The 23,615-nt window shown below is 41.6% G+C and overlaps 1 protein-coding gene across 2 annotated transcripts in view; it reads left to right on the top strand.

Moving 5' to 3' along the window:
- The window catches only part of Gfpt1 (glutamine--fructose-6-phosphate transaminase 1), a 55,966-nt gene extending 37,014 nt beyond the window's left edge, over nucleotides 1-18,952 (top strand). For both annotated transcript variants that reach the window (XM_028853708.2, XM_028853698.2), the window contains 7 exons: nucleotides 857-977; nucleotides 1,534-1,691; nucleotides 9,583-9,697; nucleotides 12,243-12,370; nucleotides 13,316-13,483; nucleotides 14,131-14,292; nucleotides 15,018-18,952. In XM_028853708.2, coding sequence (XP_028709541.1) covers nucleotides 857-977; nucleotides 1,534-1,691; nucleotides 9,583-9,697; nucleotides 12,243-12,370; nucleotides 13,316-13,483; nucleotides 14,131-14,292; nucleotides 15,018-15,062 — 897 coding nt within the window. In that variant the 3' untranslated portion in view covers nucleotides 15,063-18,952. The remainder of the gene's footprint in view (nucleotides 1-856; nucleotides 978-1,533; nucleotides 1,692-9,582; nucleotides 9,698-12,242; nucleotides 12,371-13,315; nucleotides 13,484-14,130; nucleotides 14,293-15,017) is intronic.
- The last annotated feature ends 4,663 nt before the right edge of the window (nucleotides 18,953-23,615 follow it).

Raw genomic sequence — 23,615 nt, 5'->3', positions numbered from 1 at the left:
GCTTAAAAGATTATAGTGCCCAAAAGTTTGTTTTCTCTTGTTTCTAATTTTCTGACATTTGGAGTAGGAGGAATATATACATTATTAAAATTTTAATTTTAAATATTAGCAATTGGAGAGTTAGAGATAACACACAAGTTGATTCAGAACAGTGCTTTTTCTCCTCAAAATGTTCGATATGTGTGGATATATTTGCTTATAAGAATGTTTACAGGCTGGGCGGTGGTGGCGCACGCCTTTAGTCCCAGCACTCGGGAGGCAGAGCCAGGCGGATCTCTGTGAGTTCGAGGCCAGCCTGGGCTACCAAGTGAGTTCCAGGAAAAGGCACAAAGCTACACAGAGAAACCCTGTCTCGAAAAACCAAAAAAAAAAAAAAAAAAGAATGTTTGCATGAAGCTTGAAATTATGGCTCACACCTTGTAATCCCAGTGCTCAGAAGGCTGAGAACCTTACGGCAAATTTGAGGCCAGCTTGGACTACATAGTGAGTTTCAGACAAGTCTTGAACAAAATAGGACATATGCATTGGTAGTTGTTTTTAAAAGACTTGTACTAAAGTGTTGGCAATGCTTATCTCTTGATTAGTGGAATATTGAATACTTTTAATTTTTTTATTCTTTAATTTATATTACTTAATGTTTTCCAAATTTATGCCCTTTTTTTGGTAGTGCTGGAGTTGGAACCAGTGATGGGGTTGGCCTTGTACATGTTTTTTTATAACAAGTTTACCATTGAGCTATACCTCTAGTTTGTATGTTACTTTTATAACCAGAAAAATAGAAACTGTACATTAAGATCAAAGAAGTTCATTGAAAAAGAACGTCTGAAGGCAGATTGTGTTCTCTTTTCCTCTGTAGACCCGTCAGGTTCTGGAGGAGCTGACAGAGTTGCCAGTGATGGTGGAGCTTGCTAGTGACTTCTTGGATAGAAACACTCCAGTCTTTCGAGATGATGTTTGCTTTTTCATTAGTCAATCAGGTATGTTCATTTTAGACTTGAAGGGGGAAAAAGTCATTGTAAGTCAATTTTCCTAATAATTCTAGCATATCTTGTAAGAACTGATATTTAAACTGGTATTTCAATGACCCGGTAAACATAGATTGGCTTCAGTCGTACTAATACATTCTTTATGACTTAGTAAAAATGAATACAATTTTACATATGGCTTAAAGAGCTTAATTTTCAGATAAGAAAATTAAGAAAGAAACAAAAGAAACAAGGGAGATCCTTGAAAGCCTACGTCTTGTAAATGTATGGTTTTTGTTGTTGTTTAAGACAGGGTCTTACTGTGTAGACTTGACTGGCCTGAACTCACTAAGTAGACCAAGCTGGCCTCTAACTCCGTGATCTGCCTGTCTCTTCCACCCAAGTACTGGGATTAAAGGTGTGTGCCACCCTGCCTCACTATATCTTGTAAATTTAGTAAGAGCTTGCCTCATGTTTTACTTAAAACAAATGGTAACACTGACAGTTTTTCATGTAAGAACGGCGTACTCTGAAACTGCTCTGTGTTCCTGTTGTCTGTTCTACACAGGGGAGACAGCTGACACCCTGATGGCTCTTCGTTACTGTAAGGAGAGAGGAGCCTTAACTGTGGGAATCACAAATACAGTCGGCAGTTCTATATCAAGGGAGACAGATTGTGGGGTTCATATTAATGCTGGTCCTGAGGTTGGCGTGGCCAGTACAAAGGTAAATCCTTGGTTTCTTCCACAGAAGTTTTTAACCATGCTGTTGGGGAGGGGTGCTGGTCTTTGGGCCAGCTGATGTGTTCTTTTCCCTACTGTAGTTTACAGCTTACAGTGTTTAACAGGTCTGCTTTGAAAAGATATCCTCTAGCTTTTCTTGTTCATCATGCACAATCTACTCTCCAAGCACAGTAACTCCAAGCAGTCATAACACCACCCTGTTACTATTGTAGTTGGGATTAGAAAAGCAGTAAATTAGAAATGGACAGTTTAATCCAAATAATTACTGATATTTTTATTTACGTATTCTTGGTTTCCTTAAGTATGTCAGAATATGATACTACTTTTAAAAAACTGTAACAAGGATTATACTTTGTAAAATTGACAGTTAAAAAAAAAGCTGATTGGGGGCTGGGTAGATGCTAATCGTTTAAGAATGCTTGTTGTATAAGCTTGAGATCAGAGTTCAAATTCCCAGCACCCATATAAAAAGCTTGATTCCTGGGTGGTGGGGGCGCACGCCTTTAATCCCAGCACTCAGGAACAGAGTGAGTTCCAGGACAGGCTCCAAAGTTACATAGAGAAACTCTGTCTCAAAAAAAAAAATAAATAAATAAAATAAAAAAATAAAAAATAAATAAATAAAAAGCTTGATCATGTCTGCCTGTGACCTGTTGCTATGGTTATGGGGTTGGTGTGTGGAGACAGGAGCATCCTGGAGCTTGTCAGCCGTCAACTTAGCTCCAGGTTCAGTGAGCAACTGTGTCTCAGTAAGTCAGAGTGGTAGAACAAGGTATTTACAGGCTGGTTACCTTTGTTCATGCATGGATACATGCATGCACACTCACAGTACACACTTCTCCCTTCCCTACACAGTCAGATGAATAGAATATATATAGTTTTAAGTTTCAAAAGTAGACATTACAGGACAGTATCTATTTCTGTTTAGATACTGCATCTGCAGAAGTTTAAAAATACGTTTGTCTTTTTTTTTTTTTTTTTTTTTTGGTCTTTCGGGACTGGGTTTCTCTGTGTAGCTTTGCGTCTTTCCTGGAACTCACTTGGTAGCCCAGGCTGGCCTCGAACTCACAGAGATCCGCCTGGCTCTGCCTCCCGAGTACTGGGACTAAAGGCGTGCGCCACCACCGCCCCGTCTTAAAAATACTTTTGTCTTAAAGGTGTGTAAAACTGCTTTGCTCTCTGAAGTTAAGATATGCAGCTGTTTGCAAGTTGTATAAATATAAAAGGTTTATCTCTACAAATATGTAACTTTTATGATATTTGAAATTTTAGCATCTCTGTTTTTCTGCTTAAGCCTAATATTTTTTGTTGGTTGTCTGATATGTGTCAGTGGTTTAGGCTTTAATCCTCATATCTCATGGAAAACTTATTGTGGAAAATTTGTGATTCTTATGTTAAAAAAGTTTTTTGTTTTTGTTTTAATTGAGAGTCTTGATATTACTATTACATGTAGCTGAAATGTGGATTTTCCCCATATGGTGATTAAAACATGTAAGATGCTTGTGCTTAGGGCATCCTGTCAGAGAAGGACTAACTAGCTGTTTGTAGCAGTGTCCAGACAGCTCTGATCAGGTGTAGGAACACAGGGCTTTGTCTCTACAGCACACTGTGAACCACCACACTCCAGCATGTATGGGCATACAGGATGAGTGTAAGGGATGTGCTTCTAAAAGAATTCCTAATTCTTTAGTTTACGAGAGCTTCCATTTCCTCCATCATCTTATTATGACGGTTTTCCTGCATGTAGCAGTTATAATGACTTAACACCCATTACCCACCGCCTAGATTGAACCATTGACCTCTTCTACAGTTTTATGGGGTACAGCTTGCCCTGTCGTGTGGAGAACTTACTTGGCTGTGCAGCTGTCACCACAGGGAGTGTTAGGAGACTTTGTTCACAGAACGGCATTTGTTCCTTTGCGCTCTCGCCAGTCAGTGCCCGCTCCTAACCTCTAGCCTCATGCCCATGACTACTGCTTTCTCTTGCTAAAGATTGTGTCAGTTTCCAGATACTTCTCATGAATGGGAGTTCTATGATACATGTCTTTTGTAACTGGCTTTCATTTAGCATGAATCCTTTGAAGCTTGTTTATGTTACTATTAGTATCAGTAGTTCTTTCTTTGAAAGCAAATCCTTTTAAATTTTTTTTAAAGTTTGAAACAAATCCAGATTTATAGGAAGTTGCAATTATCAGTGTTAAAGTTGTATTATCAGTGAGCTTCACATTATAACAACAAAATAGGTGAGGCAACTAGTTTAGAAGGAAAGAGGTTTGTTTTGGTTCATAGCTCTGGAGGTTCGAGTCCAAAATTAGGCAGCCTTGTTGTTTTGTGCCTCTGGTCATATCATGCTGGGGGAAATGAGCCAGGAAGCAGATATACTTGAGAGTCAGAGGTCCCCAAGCTCCATCAAGGACTTTTTCTCCAGGTAACCAAAGGACCCCTTGCTAGACATCAGCTCCTACCAAGAGGAGGAGGCCTGTAATCTTCCAGGAGGGCCACCCCAGGTGTCTTTAACACATGGACCAGTGCCCCAGTGCAGAGAAGTTCCATGTACCCTTCACCCAGTTCCCCAGTGCTTCCGTCTTGGATAAGGAAGCAAGCATCTTTTATAGTATGTAATTTCTTAATAAAGCGACTATCTGCTTTAGTAAGAGTGAGTATTGACAAGATGACTTAGCAGGTAAAGGTGTCCACTGCCAACATCAGCCAAGCCTGATAATCTGAGTGTGAGCCCTAGAACCTGTAGAGGGGAAGGAGAGAACTGACGCCCTGTGAGTTGTCTTCTGACTTCCACACATGTACTGTGCTGTACATTCCCTGCACCCTCTAAATAAATAAATGTAAAATCTTTTAATAGGTTTGGCAGTGTAATACAGCTTCATTTTTTTCCTGGATTCCAAAGTAATTTTGTTTTCACCTGTCTTAGATATTTTTAGCTTGGAGTTCTATAAGATAAGTTCTGGGGTAATTTATTATAGCAGTTTATGAATGGTAAGTGTGAGTTTACATGTTCTAAGTAATCACAGGAGTTGATTGTTGCTCCCCATCACTGACTCAGTGATGAGCCTGTGTACAAGTTTCTAACTCTGCCAGGAAAAATGGTCGGTTTAGAAGACTGTTACCGACTTTCACATAATATCAGACCATAGATAATTTGGTATTTCTTTAGGAAGATGGTGTCAATGTGCAGAATTTGCAGTTTTTGTTATTGCAGGTGTTTAGAATTTTACCACACTGCTGACTTGGGTTGATTTCTTTTTTCTTTCTTTTTTTTTAATGTGCCCAAGTAATTTAGTTTTGGACTGAACAAAAAGAAAATCAAGTTGAAAAGTTCAGTCAACATTTTCTAGGTAAATTTTTTTCAGACCTTAGTAAACTGTAAATGTGAGGTGTAGCTTATTTTTATCATAATGAATTTCTTGGTATGCACAGATGAAATGGAAAATATGGTGGCTGGGATACACAGTGGTAGAGTAACATTTTAGTGGTGGTCTGGAGGGGCTAGACGGAGTGCTTGTTGCCAAATCAAGTTGGGTTTGGAACAGCTTTATATCTCAGGGGACCAAGAGCATGTTAGTGAGTCTCTGTTTATTGAAAGGCACACCTATAGTGACAAGGGGGCAGTTGAGACCTGGGACTTAGAACACAGGCTCCACGCATGCTTCAGCATTCGCGTGGTTCCAGTCTGCCCAGGGGACAAAATGGGGACAGGTGGCTATGGAGGCCAGGGGTCCAGCCGAGGTAGCAGGGTCTCAGGGAGGAGTTGGGCCGAGATGTCTCCTCAGCGTGAGGAAGTGACTTAGGGAAGAATGCTGGAAACTGGGTGTAAAACCATAATACACTTCCTGATAAAGACTTGTGCACAGCACAATATGCCAAACAATTTAGCAATGAAAATTAAGTAAAAGCCCCAAAGGCCTAAAACATGAAAGCTTTCTTTGAAATAATATTGTGTCATCCAGGCATAGTGGCACACAACTTTAATCCCAGCACTGGGGAGGCAGAGGCATGCAGATCTCTGAATTTAAGGCTAACCTGGTCGACAGACAGTTCCAGGACGTACAAGGCCACACAGAGAGACCCTGTCTCCCAAAAATAAACAAACAACCCCCACAAAAGTAAGAGAAAAAAACAGATAAAGAAAATAAAATTGTCAAAAGAGAGGCTATTAAATAGAGAATATACATGAAAAGCAATCTGAATTTCTTTGTACTGAAGCTGTGGATGCTAGGCTGAGGTGGTGGCTGCACCTCTAGTCCCAGCAGCTAGGAATGCTGCAGTTTGGGAAACTTGAGTCCTCAGGTTTGAGATCAGCTTGGCAACGTAGGGAGAATCTGTCTTTAAAAGGAGGGGTGAGGAGGACAGCACGAGGACTCAGTAGAAGACTCTCACACATGGTGAAAGGAAAGAACTGGCCCTCACAGATTGCCCTCGGACTTTCACATGCCTGTCAGGACAAGCATGTGTGCCACCAATTCCAAACAAACATTTCTTTAAAATGTCAAAATGGTAGTCACTTGTTTAAAACATAATTCTGACTTTTTGACAAACTGACAGAATGGAGAATCTTGCATTCAAATACAGCTGATGAGAAAGTAGCTTGCAATGTCTGTAAACTGGAAGATTCACATTGTATTCATAGAAAAAATGTCTTTAGTGCAATTCCTACCAGTGCTATTTGATGTGTTCTGGCTGTGTATCAGGAATTGTACTAGATGCTTTATGTGTCTGAGCTAATTCTCAAGACAGTCTTGAGTTCTTGAACCTTAACATATAGGGCATCAGAGGCAATAGGGAAGAAAATGGCTCAAGGCGCTACACACCACTAAACAGAGGAAAGTGCTAAGATGTTAGCTATAAAAGAGCTACAAAAGTTATAAAATTCTGCCACTTGATGCTTATGGTTTTTTCGGGGGGAGGGCGGTGAGGGGGGGTGTTTCCCAGACAGGATTTCTCTGTGTAGCTTTGGAGCCTGTCCTGGATCTCACTCTGTAGACCAGGCTGGCCTCCAAACTCACAGAGATCCACCTAGCTCTGCCTCCTGAGTGCTGAGATTAAAGGTGTGCGCCACCAGTGCTCAGCAATGCTTGTGTTTTAATTGAATGTTTTTTTGAGATAGGATTTCATGTATCTCAGGCTAGCCTTGAGCTTGTTCTATAGCTAAGGAGGGTCTTGGGTTCCTAATCCTCCTGGTCCTGCCCTCCAAGCCTTGGGATTATGAGTGTGTACCACCATATCTACAAACACCCATCTTAATAATTTCTTTTATTGAAAATAGTTTTTTTAAAATACTTAATATAAAGAAAGAAAAACTAGGGCCAGCAAGGTAGCTAAGTGAATAAAGGTGCTTGCTGGCAAGCCTGACTTGTTTGATCCTTTGGACTCCCATAGTAGGAGAGAACTGACTCCTAGAGGTTGTCCTCTGACCTCTGTATATGCTCTTGGGGGGCGCGCGTGCATGCGTGCGTGCGTGCGTGCGTGCGTGCGTGCGTGTGTGTGTGTGTGTGTGTGTGTGTATGTGCATGCTTTATTTTTATTTACATACATATATTTAGATTTTTCTTTATCTTTTAGTTGCTTTTTGTTTGTTAAAAAAGTAAGAATGAGGACCTCTGTGTGGACAGTGCTTGGCACTCAAGCATGAGGATCCGAGTTAAGTTTCTGGTTCCTTTTCAAGCAGCTGTGCCCGGTGGTGTGTGCTTATCATCTCAACACTGTAGAAATGGAGATGGGTGGATCTCTAGGGCTTGCTGTTCCAGTATAGCATGATCATTGACCCCTAGGTCCCAGTGAGAGACTGGTTCAACAACAGCAAAAGTGGGTAGCTACTGAGGAATACCTAAGGTTGATCTCCAGCCTCCACGTGCACACTTAGGTAAATCTTGCCCCAAGGCTCCCTTTTCCTATAACTCAAGGACAAAGAGAGAATGAGCTAAATATGGTAGCTCACACCTGTACTCTATGCACTTGGGAGACTGAGGCAAGAGGATTACTAAGTCTAACCTAGGGTATGGAGTATGACTCTATCTTAAAAAAAAAAAAAAAAAAAAAAAGATGAAAATGAGGAACAGCCAGTAGGCAAAGGTTAAGGGCCAGGAGTGGGGCATTTTATAACTATTTAAAGATCTCTAGTGTCAGGAGCCCCAGGCCTGTCTAATGCAGTCTGGGGGAGGCCAGCTCTCCAGGAACTGCTCCAGGGGTATGAATAGAAGACCTCAGAATAGTGGGACTTTAGGAAACTTTTTTTATCTGAGGGTAAATACCCTCAATCTAACAGATAAATAAGAAAACACACATGCTTTCTGATGCTAATTTTCTCTTTTACTTCATCTTTAAAAAATCTCTTTCTCTGAAAATCTCTGTCTCCACATAGATACATGCCACATTATTACATTCTCCACACAGCCACATACCTCTTTTGCAGTTACATCTCTTCTATATCGGTTTATTTTCCTTGACATAATTTTTTTACTTAGCTCTACATCTCTCTTCTATACATATTTCTTCTCTGTGTTCTGCTACATTCCTTCACATATTACTACATCATTTATTCACTCTCTTCTCATTCATTCACTCTCACATTACTCCTTCTGCACACTCACACACACTCTTAACACACTCACACTGTACAGCTCTTTTCACAGTAGCTCTCCCATGTTCACGCACACAGTCACGCCTCTTCTTCTCCCTGCCCCTTCAGCTACATCCCGCACTCAGCACATACCCACCTGCCCGCCCTCCCTCCCTCCCTCCCTCCCTCCCTCCCTCCCTCTGCCCCTCACTGCCCAGCTCCTTTTCACAGCTCCTCTACACAGCTCTACACAGCCCCTCCCTCTACACCACTGCTCCTCTCACAGCCAAACTCTGGACAATTATATGTTACATTTTCAGGGTTCAACCCATTCTCACGTTAAGTCCCAAAGTTTCTCTCAAGCTAGGTAGGTCACATTGACTGCCCAGTGAGTAACACTTGGTCATTCACGTAGCTCTAAGTTGGCGAGGGTTCCCAGACAGAAAGTAAACAGTCAGCTGAACCTTGAGCCTGTAACATAAATTGAGGCTGGGACTATGTGCAAAAAGTCAATTACTGCAAGGAGTTATGTCTACCAAAGTTGCTTCAAGCCTGACCTTGAATCAGTGATAAACAAATCCTGAGAATTCATCCTAGTGTATTTGTCTCCAGGGGCAACCAGTTTGCTTTGAATATGTTCTGAAGTCTAAAATTAGCTGTCTTTGTGACTGAAAATACTATTAGTTTCCTGTATCATGTATGAAAGATATTCTGATATTATTAGAACTGTACAGCTCAAGCAGAAATCATCTTCCTGACCATACACAGCAGTATGTTGCCCAAAGATGGAATATTTTTACGAGATAAACACACAAGCAATGGGGAAAATACCCATAGCTGTTATTAAGGAAGAAATGACGTGGCACATGAGAAAAATTGCAGACAGGAGCAACCAGTCATTTACAGTCAGTGACTCCACAGCTTTGCCGGGTGGGGCTCCCCATCAGATAGGTCTGCTGGGTCAACCTGTTAAAATACTAGTTGTCAGCTGTTGTATACTCCCACAGCCTCCTGTATCTGCCCTTTCTCCTCACTGGTTAGGCACTTTCAGATTATCTGAACCTTCCTTCAGTCTCTTTCTTTTCCCTTCCTTCTGAGGGATGTGAGGAGGCTCATAAGCACTAGTGTTTTATGAGAGGATGTGCGAGTCTGAGACACAGGAGTTAAGTGCTTTGTGAACCAGGTCAGCATCGACAGTGTATACTGTGAAGGATTGGGATCTAATTTTCATCTTTTTGTTAAAGTTTCCAGGTTCTTAAAATGCACCTGGAATTAATTTTTTCCCCCTCTGGTGTTTTAGGCATATACCAGCCAGTTTGTGTCCCTTGTGATGTTTGCCCTCATGATGTGTGATGACAGGATCTCCATGCAAGAGAGACGTAAAGAGATCATGCTTGGATTAAAGCGGCTGCCAGGTATAAAGAGCCTTGTATTTTTAGAGATGTTTTAATATGTAATTTTTCTTAGCATAGAAGATTTCTTTACTTTTTCTTTCTTTTTTGGTTGTGTTTGTTTGTTTGTTTGTTTGTTTTTGAGGCAGGGTCTCACCTAGCTGAGATTGGCCTCAAACTTAACTGCCTCTACCTCCCAAGTACTGAAATTACAGGCGTGACATCATGCCTGGTTTATGCAGTGCTGTGGATTGAGCCCAGGGCTTTGTACGTGTTAGGCAAGCATTCTAACACCAGAGCCTCATCCCCAGCCCTGGAACACTTTATATAGACTATAACTATTAATCTATTGGATCACAGTTGGCAAAGACTCTGTTTTATAGATTGTTTCTTCACCTTGTTAATTGTTTCCTTTGCTGTGCAGAAGTTTCTTAATTAGCAGTAATCAACTCTGGGTAAACCTCATCCGCTGCCATTCTGCACTGTACAAAGCTGCAGAAACTTGAATTTCATGAAGTCCTGCTTGTCTTTTGATCATTTCCTGTAGGAGTCCTTGTGAGGAAGTCCTTGTCTTTGCCTGTGCTAATATCTTGAAGTATTTTCACAATATGTTTTTCTCCAGTAATTTCAGGGTTTAGTTTTTCTTCAATGTGAAAAATAATGAATCTAAGTTTATTTATATGTCAATATTCATGTTTGGATATTGAGGAGGTAATTTTTCTTCAGAGGTGATTTTTCTCACATTTTTGTTAGAAATGGTGGCTGCAGCCTTGTGGTCTGTCCTTGGACCTTCCGTTCTGTTGGTCTGCATGTTGGGTTTATGTCCACGCCACCTGTTAGTCACTGTTGCTTTGTAGTACAGTCTGAAGCCTCCCTCCTGCATTACCCTTTCTGCTTAGGATGGCTTTGGATAGTTGGAATCTTTTGTGCTTTTTATGTTCTGCTAGAGCAGTGGTTCTCAACTCTCCTAACGCTGTGACCCTTTAATACAGTTCCTCATGTTGTGGTGACCCCAACCATAAAATTAATTATTTTTGTTTCTACTTCATAATGTAATTTTGCTGCTGTTATGAATTGTAATATAAATATCTGTGTTTTCCAATGGTCTTAGGCAACCCCTGAGAAAGGGTTGTGACCCACAGGTTGAGAACCACTGTGCTAGAGCTTCAAAGTTCCTGAACTCCACAGTAGTGCCCAGCAGAGAACTGGCTCAGGCCTGTCTACTCCAGAGTTCTTTCCAGGGACCTAGATCAATGCTACTTTCCCCCACTTCACTGCCTGGGCAGAGCTTCCTGCTGCCTGAACTTGTTTGGCTTGTCAGGATCTGTCCCTTCCCTCTCCAGCTGTCTCCCACCAGTGTGTGGCAGGTTGAATTCCAGCTCCTTGACTTGAGACTGTTCTCTAGTCTTAGGCCTAGAGTAGTACAGTTTTTAAATTTAATTATTTTATTTTATGTGTATAGGTATTTTGTCTGCATGTATATCTGTACCACATGCATGCAGGTTCCTGTAGAGGCCAGAAGAGGGTCTCGGATCCTCTGGAACTGGAATTATAGATAGTTGTGAGCCGCTATATGGGTGCTGGGAATTGAACCTGGTCCTTTGAAAGAGCAGCCAGTGCTCTTAGCCAATAAGCTGTTTCTCCAGCTCTGGGTAGCTCAGTTTTCAGAAGTAGGTTTTTTTCTAAGATGGTATCTGGACACTGCCCTCTGAGTCATAGACAGTGACAGAATGGAACCCCGCTGCTGGAGGATTCACTGTCTGCAGACCAGTACCTGACCTGAGGCTATAAGGGCTGTAGTTTTTCCTGTGGGTAGGACTTCGCATCTCTTTTTAGGGCTGTCTGGCCATGTCTCCCCAGTAAGGGAGCCATGGGTCCAGAACCGTGCTCCATTTGGTATTTTTTGCCTGATGGCTTTTCTGATCCTTTATGTTTTGAAAGTCTTTTCTCTCTTTGGAATAGTGGGGTTTTTGTTTTTATATTTGGTTTTGTTGTTGTTTTTTGAGACTGGATCTCTTGTATCCCAGGTGGACTTTAACTCAGGATGTAGGGGAGGTGACCTTGAACTCTTGATTCTCCTGCCTCTACCTCCTGAGTGCTTGGATTACGGACATTATCCACTATGCCCAGTTTTATGCTGTTATGGAGACTGAACCCAAGCCATTGTACAGACTAGGCAGGCACTCTACCAATTGAACTACATCTCTGACCCTTAAGTCTTTTAATTCTAACTTTTCTCCCTGACCGTGTCACAGGAGGCAGCTTCTGGCCCACCATCCTACCTGGAAGTCCAAACTAAGGCTCTTTATTTTATTTTCTATACATTTGATGTGGAAGGGAATGAACAATGGATGAAATTCTCATCTTACTCTTGAAGCTGTGGTTTGTAGTGGCATAGTTAAGAAGATCTTTGTGCTTTTGCCTCCTTGTGTTAAGAGAAGTTCATGCTGATATCACAGAAGAGAGGAAATCTTGTCACTTTGGTGTTTGCTTCCAGTATAGCATTGTTACTTTATGTGTTCAGTGTGCTGCTCCTTTTCATAGGCTGGGTTTATCTTTCTCTTAACAGACTTGATTAAGGAAGTGCTGAGCATGGATGATGAAATTCAGAAGCTGGCAACAGAGCTTTACCACCAGAAGTCAGTCCTGATAATGGGACGAGGCTATCATTATGCTACGTGTCTTGAAGGAGCCCTGGTACGTTTTCTCACTTACAAGTTGATTTTAGTCTAATGACTTAGGGACAGGAAACACACTTTTTATTTATTCTGCAGTGCTAGGGATTTAACCCACAGAGAGCCAGACAATCAACACATCACTGAGCCTCGCCATTTATTTAGAGTGAATGAGTGAGTGTGTGTGTGTGTGTGTGTGTGTGTGTGTGTGTTGGTGGTGTGCTACAGTGCGTGTATGGAAATCAGGGGACAGCTTAAATTGGAGTCAGTTTTTTTCTTCCAACCATTTGAATCCTGGGCATCCAACTCAGATTGTCAGGCTTGTTGGCAAGCATCCTTATCTTGCTGACTCCTCACATACTTATAGAATAAATGAATTGAAATAGGTAGAATATTTAAAATGTCTTTGTATGTGTTTATTATGGTTTGTTTACCTTAAGAAGGTGCCACAGGGGCTGGAGAGATGGCTCAGAGATTAAGAGCAGTAACTGGTCTTCCAGAGATCATGAGTTCAATTTCCAGCAACCACATGGTGGCTCACGACCATCTGTAATGAGATCTGATGCCCTCTTCTGGCATGCAGGTGTACATGCAGGCAGAACACTGTATGCATAATAAACAAACAAATACAATCTTAAAAAAAAAAAAAAAAAAGGAAGGTGCCACAGGACTTACTTCAAAAGTGAAAGCAAGAAGAGTATTTACATGGTAGCTTGGCGTTATCAATTTAAGTTTGATGGCTGCTCTGGACAGTCTGGATCCTTAAGATACTCTTGTAGACCTTCAACACTGTGCTTATTGGTGTTTTGGATGTAATGATCGGTCAACTTGTTTAGCAACAGGGACAGATCAATAGCCTTGACTACTTCTCAGTAGACCTAACCATCTCAGATGCTTTGTGTAATATTTCCTTAAAAGTGGAATTTTGAAAAGTGAGCTAAAGACTTATCTGGTTCTTTCATATTAGAAAATCAAGGAGATTACTTACATGCACTCTGAAGGCATCCTTGCTGGTGAGCTAAAGCATGGCCCTCTGGCCTTGGTGGACAAGTTGATGCCTGTCATCATGATCATCATGCGGGACCACACCTATGCCAAGTGCCAGAACGCTCTACAGCAGGTGGTTGCACGGCAGGTAGGTGGAGTGCTGTGAGGAGAGCCTAGAGGTCTGTGATAGGGTTCTAAAGCACAGGGGGTTATCTAACGGTGATAGACCAGGACTGCTAGGTGACTGCAAACCATGTCTGCTAGTCACCGCCTTTGCTTTGCTGGTTATATGAGGGAGTCAGATGCTCAGATTTGATGGTACCTGGCCATCTTCTCTCTCATAATATGAGAACTAAACCAAAACTAGGCCCTGGTCTCCAGATTCTTCTGTTGGCTAACACAGTGCTTTCTTTTTACTTTAACATTATTAAGTATTTCCTTCAAAAAAACCCTAATGTTTAGTTTACACTAACATCATGAATGCTGTGACTTTTATTCTCCCCCCATCAACTAGTTTATATTCTAATTCCAGAAGATATTTCTCCCTCAGCACAGTGTATTGGAAATAAACTTGAACTTAAAAGCAAGGAGGACCTGTATTCAAGTACTAAGCTTGGTGTTTCTTTCCTGTGTCAATTTTTTGAAAAAAATCTCCTGAGTTCCACAAACCTGTTCCTGCCTCTGTCTGCATGAGCTGTCAGAGCATGTCTGTGTATCCTGCAGCGTGGAGCACATGCCCACTTGTTGCCCAGCACGTGCTTCCTGGTGACTGGCTGCATGTGGTTTTCTTCCTAGGGGCGCCCTGTCGTGATCTGTGATAAGGAAGATACTGAGACCATTAAGAACACAAAAAGGACAATCAAGGTGCCCCACTCAGTGGACTGCTTGCAGGGTATTCTCAGTGTGATCCCTTTACAGCTGCTGGCCTTCCACCTGGCTGTGCTAAGAGGCTACGATGTGAGTGACCGCCTCTGTGGAACTCTGGGGTGGCTTTTGACTCGGGTGCATCTTGTACAGTTAGTTCCACCCTTTTTTAAAAAAAATTTATATATGTATGTATGTATGTATTTTGTTTGTTTGTTTGTTTGTTTGTGTGTATACATGTGTCACGCACGGTTCATGGGAGGAGGTCAGAGGACAACTTGTAGGAATTGGTTCTTTCCTTCCATCATGTGGGTCCTAAGACTCAGGTTTGGTAGCAAGCACCTTTGCTTGCTCTATCTCACCAGCCCCTCCCAACTTTTTAACAGTAGCACTTGAAAATCTATCCCCTCTATGTTACACCTGTATCTTCTCACGGCCCAGTTCATAGTTTACACTGGTTTCTTCTTACCCATAGGACTTGAAGAAACCTTGGTGTTTACTCCAGGCCTGAGACTGACTGGGCGCAGGGGCTGTTTTCTTACTAGGCAGTGATTGGCATTTCGGGGTGGGGCAAGTTGTTTGTTTGGATCTCTGCCATGGTGAGGGCTGCTGGACTTGTAGCATTCTTAGTCCTCTTGCTAGTGTGGGAACCAAAATAACCTGTTGTATTTCCAGGGTTCCCTGTGAGGTCCATCTCCATAGAGGGACCGAGGTAGCTCTCCCTGTGTATGTTAGCACCTTCTTCTATTGTTTTTCAGTTATTTTCCAAGATAAATTATGTGACTGTATTTTCTAATGTAATTCTCTTTTTTTTGCAGGTTGATTTCCCACGGAATCTTGCCAAATCTGTAACTGTAGAGTAAAAGGCATCTGAAACTTAAGACAATTAAGCAACATAAGACTCCTTTTGTATTTAAATTTTTGATTTAAACTGTTGCTGCCTGAAAGCCTTTTTAAGTAAATTCTTATTTATATATCAGTTATAATTATCCCACTCAATTAATGATTTTTGTGCAATTGCCTCATTTTCAATAATCCATGGGGGAGTTTGATTAATAGAATTTAAATCTAAACCTAAAATCAGAGATTTTAGCTGCAGTGTTGTTTAAAGAACTGGATAATGAATTTCTTGGTCCTCCACTTCAGTCAAGGAGGATTGATGAGGTTTTGAGATGAAAGTTGTTTTACCATGCCTGGATTCAGTTAGACTGATGAAAGACCTGTGCATTTAATTGGAGTACTCAAAGTCAGAAGCCAGTGTGTGCTAGTGCCTGGACACCTGCTCAAGGCTTTGCTACATTATCCATAGGAGAAGATGCTGTGGTTTATTTTGAAGCTCGTCTCTGTCTTGTTTTTAAATCAAACTGTAGACCTAAAAAACCTGGTGAAATTTGTATCTAAGTTCAGTTAAATTGGTCTAAACATGACTGTCATCTCTAGGTAGAGGGAATGTAGGGGGCGTGTGTTACAACTGTGTCCTCTACACTTGACTAGAAGACCAAGCAGAGTTTTGTAGCACTACAAATCTGAACTGCTTTAGACACTGACAGTGTGGCTGGACATTTGAAGGTAGGACATGGACATCCTACTCCTGTTTCTTCATCTCCTAAGAGAGGTTTGCATTTCCTTGAAGCTGTAGAGCTTAATTAAAAAAACAAAAAACAAAAAACAAAAAAAAAAAAAAAAACTACTGTTGAATGACATACTTTGTTTCCTTTGAAATCACAGCATAGAGTTGCTATCAAGTGTCTCAAATTGGTATTGGCATGTTCAGTTCTCTCTTCAGCTTTGTCCCATGAGTTTCCTGCAGGTTAATTTTAATTTCTTCCCTGCCTTTTTGCAGCAAAGTATCCCTTGGTGCCAGTTTGGAGGTTCTTTTTGATTCCTTGTGAGATTTGCACACTTTCATTGGTCATTGGATCTTCAATGTATGTGTAGATGAGGCTTCGAACATCACATACTTTCCACTGTGGAATGACATGAAATTTAGGGTTGCTTTCCTTTGTATTGTCTTGACTCCTATTTAGGAATGAATGCAATATAAGTAAGTGATATTGATATGCCTTCACACTGAGAGTGTCAGAAATGGGCATCAACAATCGGGATAAAGTATTTAAAATAGAGCATTGTTTAACACCCCAAAAATGTGTGGAGTAATTTCTTCATGGATCTGTTTGGGTCAGATTGTGTGGGCTGTAGAGGTGTTATGTTCAGTCAGGTCCATATCTTTCAGAAGCTTTCACTTTTACAACGTGAAAGTGAATAGTGGAGTTGGTAGCTTACTCTTTGTGTTTGAACTTGAGAAGCAGCTCATGCTGTGACAGAAGTGTAGGCTTCTTGTGAAGGTGGGGTGAAGACAGAGTTGAGGTGTTTTGGAAGGCATCACTCACATTGACAGAGACTGGAAACCTGATTTTTTTTAAAACATAAGACAGGGCCACAGTTTCTACCCCATGTAGCAGTGTTAGTTATGTTTCTGTGTTCTAATTATTTCCAAGATTTTATGTTAGTTTAGCATGTGTATAATGTCATTTCTTATGTTTGATGTAGTAGCGTGGCTACACATGGTTGTGTGTGTGTGTTTTTTGTTGTTGGTTTTTTTCATGTGTTGCTCTGGAGTAAAGGGTGATGTTGGTACACTGAGACATTGTGAAATGATCACCACAGTGTTCTTAGGTCATCCATCCCCTCAGTTACTAATCCAGAGTCCTCTTGGAGCTGTTTGGGATTAGACAGCTCAGTTCTGCTAATCACCCTCTGTGTAATGGAACATTGGAACTCTCTTCTCTCAGGCTCTGACTTTGAATCCACTCACCAGTATCCCTTCCATACACACTCCAAGCTAGGACAAATCCTACAACCAAACAGTCAAAAGCCCAGATGAAGACCAGAGTAATATTTTCTAAACAAATATTATTCTCTTTCCTAACCCATTTTGCTTTCTATTCTGGTTAATGTAATGATTTTAAATTCTTTTATTAAGTTAATTCTTAATACCCTGACACTTGAGTGAGGCAAGCCATTGAGTAAATGAATAGGCCCAGTTAAAATTGATATAATACAGGACATGAAAATCTAATTTTCTAAACAAAAATACCCTGCAAAAGAGAGGCTTTCTATAAAAGTTCTTTTGTGTAGTGTGTTTAAAGTTTAAGTTCACACATACATCCTTTCCTGGGATCCCTTGCCAGGCAGGGAGAACTGTGGGGCACCTGATACATGGCCCAGTTGATGGCTACTTTGAAGTCAGCTTTAAAAAAGAAAATCATCTATGCCATAGGAATAAAAAGGCTACAGAAAGTGTACTGCTCACTCTTAGTTTGTGACTGTTAGTAGCTGTGGATAAACACATGCTGTGAGCAGGTTGCTGTGCTGGGCAGCAGAAGTACATCTTCAGAGCAGTTTTGTCTGTCCCTGCTGGACCTGTTTCTTGTGAAGGCACAGGTGGGAGAGTGGAAAGATGGAGTTGGATGGAGGTGTTAAATGCTGTGAATGGATTTGTTTACTTAAACAGTGGTCCACATTTTGGAACATGTTCATAAGCAGCTGTCCCAGTCTGTCCATGATACATGGATCTACGGTACTATAAAGAACAGTAGTTAATAATAGGCTAAGATGATAGGCCATTGTGTGTCCCTGCTCCTCAGAGGGACGTCACAGGGTACTGTGCAGGAGGCCGTTAACTCCTGCACATGAGCTTTTCTGTATAGCGGGTTGTTTCTGAGATGATCCAGTCATCTGTCTCCCTTTGAATCCAGGGCTCTTTCCTGAGGAGTTGTGAAGATGGGGAAAGGAGCCCACTTTTGGTCCCTCGTAATGCTCCTCTGAGAGTCCTTTGTCACCCTTTAGAGAAGGAAACCAGCTGAACTTTAACAAACACACTTTCAGTTGGGGGGCAGTCTTTTATCTTTTTTACAATTAGGATATTCTATAGCAATAAAGGAAACTAAGGTTATCTGTTTATTATATACTATAACTGGTATGATTTTTCTAAAAAATTAAAAGCACAATGTCATTGGAAAGTGTTTATTAAAAAAGAATTCATAATTCACATTGAATTTAGAAAGGCCAAAGAAATGGAAGGGAGTGGTAAGGACATTTTGGTTCATGACATCCACATGTTTAGTGAGTTGTGTCTCCAAGAATCCTAGTAGTGTTTTCAACTTGGAGACGGATTTCACATGACTCTGTTTACTCTCAAGTTGAAAAGTTTTAGCATATAAATTGGTCTTTCTCACTGTATTTAAAAATTGTTATGTATTTCAGTATCATCATAGCTTGTTGAGTTAAACATACCCTCAGATCTGGGATGGTGACAGATAGTAAAACTGACATTGGCTTCCAATAGTAGTGTCCATAGTTAAGCAAGACTGTTCAGTTCTGCTGTGTTAACTGTAAGTCTATACCAGCTTGAGACTGATGTGTTGTGAAAGCCACCACAAGGCTGAGGACATCTTAGCTAGAAATTCTCACATCTTGTTTTCTGTACTCGTTTCCAGAGCGGGGGGTAGAAATGGTCCTGTTAACTTTTTGAATGTCCTCTGGTTGAATGTGTTTTTCCATTAATAAAGTTTTGATATTTGTTTAAATTATACTTCTGTGGGACTGGGGGGTTAGAATAATCATTGCTCTGTTTTGATTTTGTATTCTTTTAAATGAATGTTTAGTTTTCTGAGCCAGATGGTTATTCATCCTCATGTCCTGTTAAATCCAGTGACTACACCGGAACTGTGAATAAATTACCCAAAACCTTGCTGTGTGTTTACTCCTTTTTGGTAGGGCATGGGACGGCATCCCGGGCCTTACACGCCAGGCCACAATCATTTTGAAGGATTTCCCGGTGTTTGGAACACACACATGTAGCATTTTACAATTGGTACTGCCTTAATATAGCCAGTGTTTTGCTTTCATTGTTAGTAAACATTGCTTGTGTTTCATTTCTGTTGCTTCAAAAAAATAAATGATTATGCAAATATCTAGAACCACATATCTATACTCCAGCTTCCCAGTTGTTTTGTGAAGAATCATTAGATAAAACTCTGATATCACAGTCCATACATATACTTTCACATAGCACTTTACACTTTTTAAAAATAATTTGTTAGCAGGTTTGGATAATAGTGATCAGAAAGTTTGAAGTGCACTGATAGCTGCAAGAGCAGGAAGAGTGGGGTGGTGTGGCTGTCATAGCTGGCCTGGCCCGTGGCCCGTCATAGATTAGATGTTCGCTGTAGAGTGAAACGGCAGGTCATGCTGATGCGTCCCCAGGCTGGCTGCCACTCACACAGCTCGACCTCTGGATTTGTTCCTCCCCTCTTCTTTTCCTCTGCTCTCTGCTACAAGGATTGTGTACCTCCTCACCTCTCCACTGTGGTTTTGATATAAAACTCAATTTCTTTAAATTTGCCCCAGTTGCATGTTGGTTTTACTGAGCACTTACAGTCCTAAAAGTGGATCTGCTTTCCCAGGGGAGGCGCTGAGAGCAGCAGGCTCTTCAGCTGCCCCAATGAGGGGACACAGCAGAGGTCTGAAGTTAATTAGTCTCTCTTTTTCACTTACTAGCAATACGCCTGCTAAAGTAGAGGGAAGTTACCAGACTGTGAGTGACCTTCCAGATGCTGCTTGCAGGAAGTGAGCATGTACCTGTGAGGTTGCCATTCTTGAGTGACTATGGGCACAAGTTATTTCCAAGACTGAAGGGCGCACTGGTGAGCTGGATGTTAACTCTGTGGCTCAGATGCCAAAGGTCACCTAGGAATTCTGTCAGAGAGAGTGCTTAGAAAGAACCATATTCAGTATTCAGGAGATTTTGAATATTAAGTATGGATGTTAATTGACAATATGGATTAAAAAAAGCCTTCAAATAATTAGAAAACTTTCTGGATACAGTTATTATTCCCATTTGTTTACCAGTATACCTCTATATGTTTTGAATAAATTTAGAAGTTTATGCTCATTGGGGGTGAAGACAAGTAAAACTTTTAATTTTGTTAATTTCAGTAGTATGCTGAGTGGTTTAGACACATCTAATGGGCTGGAGAGATGGCTCAGTGGTTAAGAGCTTGTACTGCTCTTCTAGAAGATCTGAGCGTGGTTCTCAGCACTTATGTAGGGCAGCTCACAACCACTTGTAACTCCAGCTTAATGGGATCCTATTCCCTTTTTTGCCCTCCACAGGCACCAGACTCACGTGTACCTCTCACAATATATATTTTAATTATATATATGATTAAAAATAAATCCAAAATCTTTTAAGAAAGAAAGTATCTAGCACTTTAAAAACAAAACAACAAGTAAGTTACACCATGGAACTTGGAAGCATTTTGTTTTTGTGTGTCTGTGTGTCTGTGTGATTGTATGCCATGTGTGCAGGTACCTGCAGAGACCAGCAGAGGAGGTCAGGTTCCCTAGAGCTGGAATTACTTGGTTGTGAGTGACCTGATGTGAGTGCTAATAATTGAACACAGGTCATCTAGAAGAGCATCAAGTGCTCTTAACTGGTGAGCCATCTCTCCAGTCCCCAAGGTATTTTTAAAGTGGTTCATATTATATATTAATTATACACAATGATGGGTTCCATTGTGACATTTCTGTTGTGTATGTTGTGTTTCGATCATAATCACCACCCCATTATGGTCTCTTGCCCTTTCCTTTCCTCAATTAGCCTCCTCTACTTTCAGTTCTTTTTTTTTGTAACTCAGTGAGTCTCATTAGGGTTGTTTACAGGCACATGAGCAAGGGTTTGTTCACACAAACATGGGCACCTCACCAGTGGCTACACCATTTGAGAAAATGTCTTTCCTCTCTTGGTAATCGTCACTACATATAAATCCTTAAGGGAAGAGTGGGGTGCCAGGAGTACCTTCCTCCTCCACGACAGGATATTGACAGGCCAAGTCTTGAGCAGGTAACCCAAGATGCTATGAGTTCAAGAGTGCACCATCCATGATATACAGATATCAGTGCCCCAACCACTCCCCCACCCCCTCCCTTCAGCTTTCAGGTTCTTTGCCCTTCTTCCATGTTCCCTGAGTCTCCAAGGGGGTGCTGGAGATGACCCATTTAATGCAGTCATGCTCATCCCTTTAACCAGATATGACTTTCTGCATTTGCACTGGCCACTGCAAGAAGTTTATCAAAGCTGACAGCAGCTCGAATCTACAGATGTAAGCATACTTACTGAGAAGGCAATCTAACTGTAGCAGATTCTGCTCTAGGGCCTATGGCTTTCCCAGCCCTGGGTTTCTGAATGAGTTTACAGTACCAAGTGTGAATTCCCTCCGTGGAGAGTGGCCTCAAATCCAGTGAGTATTTTTATTACTCTCAACCAACAAACTTGCCACTTGCTTCTCAATGGGCCCATCAGGCCTGGCTGGTCAGTGTTGTTGTTTGCAGGGTCCATACTCTTGATGACAGTTCTCCCCAGCACCTTCCAGCACTTTGAGGGCAAGCCTCAAGGAAGGGAGTTAAGTATTGCCAGTAAGATTCTAATTTTGCAAGTGTTTATTTAATATACACAAATACCCAAGAGTATTATATGTATCTATTTTATCTTCTGTTATCTTTGTGCCTTTGTGACTCATCAGCACAGGATGTGAATTTCCTCTTTCTAGCAAGGCTGTACTGAGTGTGTGTGTCTTAAGAAATGTCTGATGAGTGGGTAGCCCAAGAAACTTACTCAGAAAACTTAGGCTGGATAAAAATGAACACAGGAACACAACCTTGAACCCCCAGATTCAAATTAAATAGGTGACCTATCAAGAAATAAAAGTCTCCTAAGAAGCACAAAGAACAGAGAGTACCAAGTACAGAAGCCACTGGCTGTCCCAGGAGGGGCATCTGTTAGGTATCTACTTTAGTGGCTGGACACCAAGTCAGGAGACAGATGAAAGCTGGTTAAAGACAGGAAGTCTGAGCGGAGTAGAACATAGCATCCTAACCAGATCATGCTACAAATGAAGCTTGTCAGAGATGCATAGGAGAGGGATGAGGCAGGCCTCAGCACTAGGGGGAGAAGTCTCCCATCAGAACTCCTGCCTGAGATGTTTCCTTCCCAACCTGTGTCCTGAAAAGGCTCCAGCTGGGCTTATTTTATTTGCCATGACTCTCAGTAGTGCCCCAAGCACTTTAAAAACAACCTCAAACCCCTTTCTAGAATAACGTACTTAGAACACAAGCTTCAGAGCACTTCCCACAAGCTCAGAATCCAGAACATACAACGGCAAACGATAGACTCAAATTTACAGAGCCTCCAAAATTGTGTCAAAAGTAACAGGAGTGTGGCGAGCATGGCTCTGGCAGGCCTTGCCCTTTCCCCATTCCCTCTGCCTTGCTAAAAACCATTAGATTACATTCCTAAAGCTAGCCACCGAGGTCTATTCCCTTATTAGGCCACTTCCTCCTCTTGAGACTCACTACAGAAGTCCAGCAATCAAAAGCCCCCTTTGGTCCACCTAATTAACATACCCAATTAAAACTGAACACCTCATCCTAATATGAGCTTTCCCCCTTTCCCTTTACAAAGCATTTGCCTATGTGCGGCATCTGTCTCCCCTCCATCCAGAGGCGGTCAGTCCTTTGCCCCTCCAGGACAAATACCCCTTCCCTCTCTTACTGTCTCTTCCCCTTCTCCCTCATCCCCTATCTCCTTTACCACTGCATCCCAGCCCATTCTAACACAGACCTCTTCTCTTAACAATTACACCTGCAAGGTCATTGCCTGAGTCAGAAAGTGGCCGCTTTCTTTTCTTTCCCACTTAATAGAGGCAAACAGGTGTTTGGGTGTAGTTTGTGCCTAATCCCGGGTCTGGGAGGAAGCCCCCACTTTTCAGGGCCGGGGGATCTCCTTCAAACATGGCAGAGGAGCAAAAAGATAAGGGAGACTTCAGAGACAGCTGACAGGAAACCCAGGACTGCAATGAGAATACTTAAGGAAGAGACTCTGAACTGACCGCTGGCTCTGAAGTTCCAGAGCCCAGAGTTACCACATATATGAGACTTTATCAGGTTCCAGAAGCCACACTGCCCCAGCAGGGTATCACGGAGCCACGCCCTCAGTTCCAGGGGCTTGTTTTGTTTAATCCTTTACTAGTCTTGATTTTTATAAAAGATTTGTTTTTGTTTTGATTTTTTTGCTTTCTGTTGTTTCTCCTCCTCCGTCCCTTCTCTGCTTCCTTTTTGCTTGTTTGAAAGACAGGATTTCTGAGTCCCAGGTTGACCTTGAACTCACTGTGTAGCTGAGGATGACTTTGAATTTCAAATCTTCCTGCCTTTGGTGGGATTACTGGTGTACACAGATGCATCCAGTTTATTTGGTGCTTCATGAATGCTAGTGAGCATTCTCCTAATGGAGGGGTGTACCTAGCCCTTCTTTTATCTGTGGTCATATATTGTTTGTAATCTAGGAAATAAGGTTG

This window comes from Peromyscus leucopus, chromosome 3 (assembly GCF_004664715.2).
Source record: "Peromyscus leucopus breed LL Stock chromosome 3, UCI_PerLeu_2.1, whole genome shotgun sequence".
NCBI classification, from domain to species: Eukaryota; Metazoa; Chordata; class Mammalia; order Rodentia; family Cricetidae; genus Peromyscus; species Peromyscus leucopus.
Note: the sequence above shows the minus strand (reverse complement) of the source record. Positions and strands in the feature narration are given on the sequence as shown.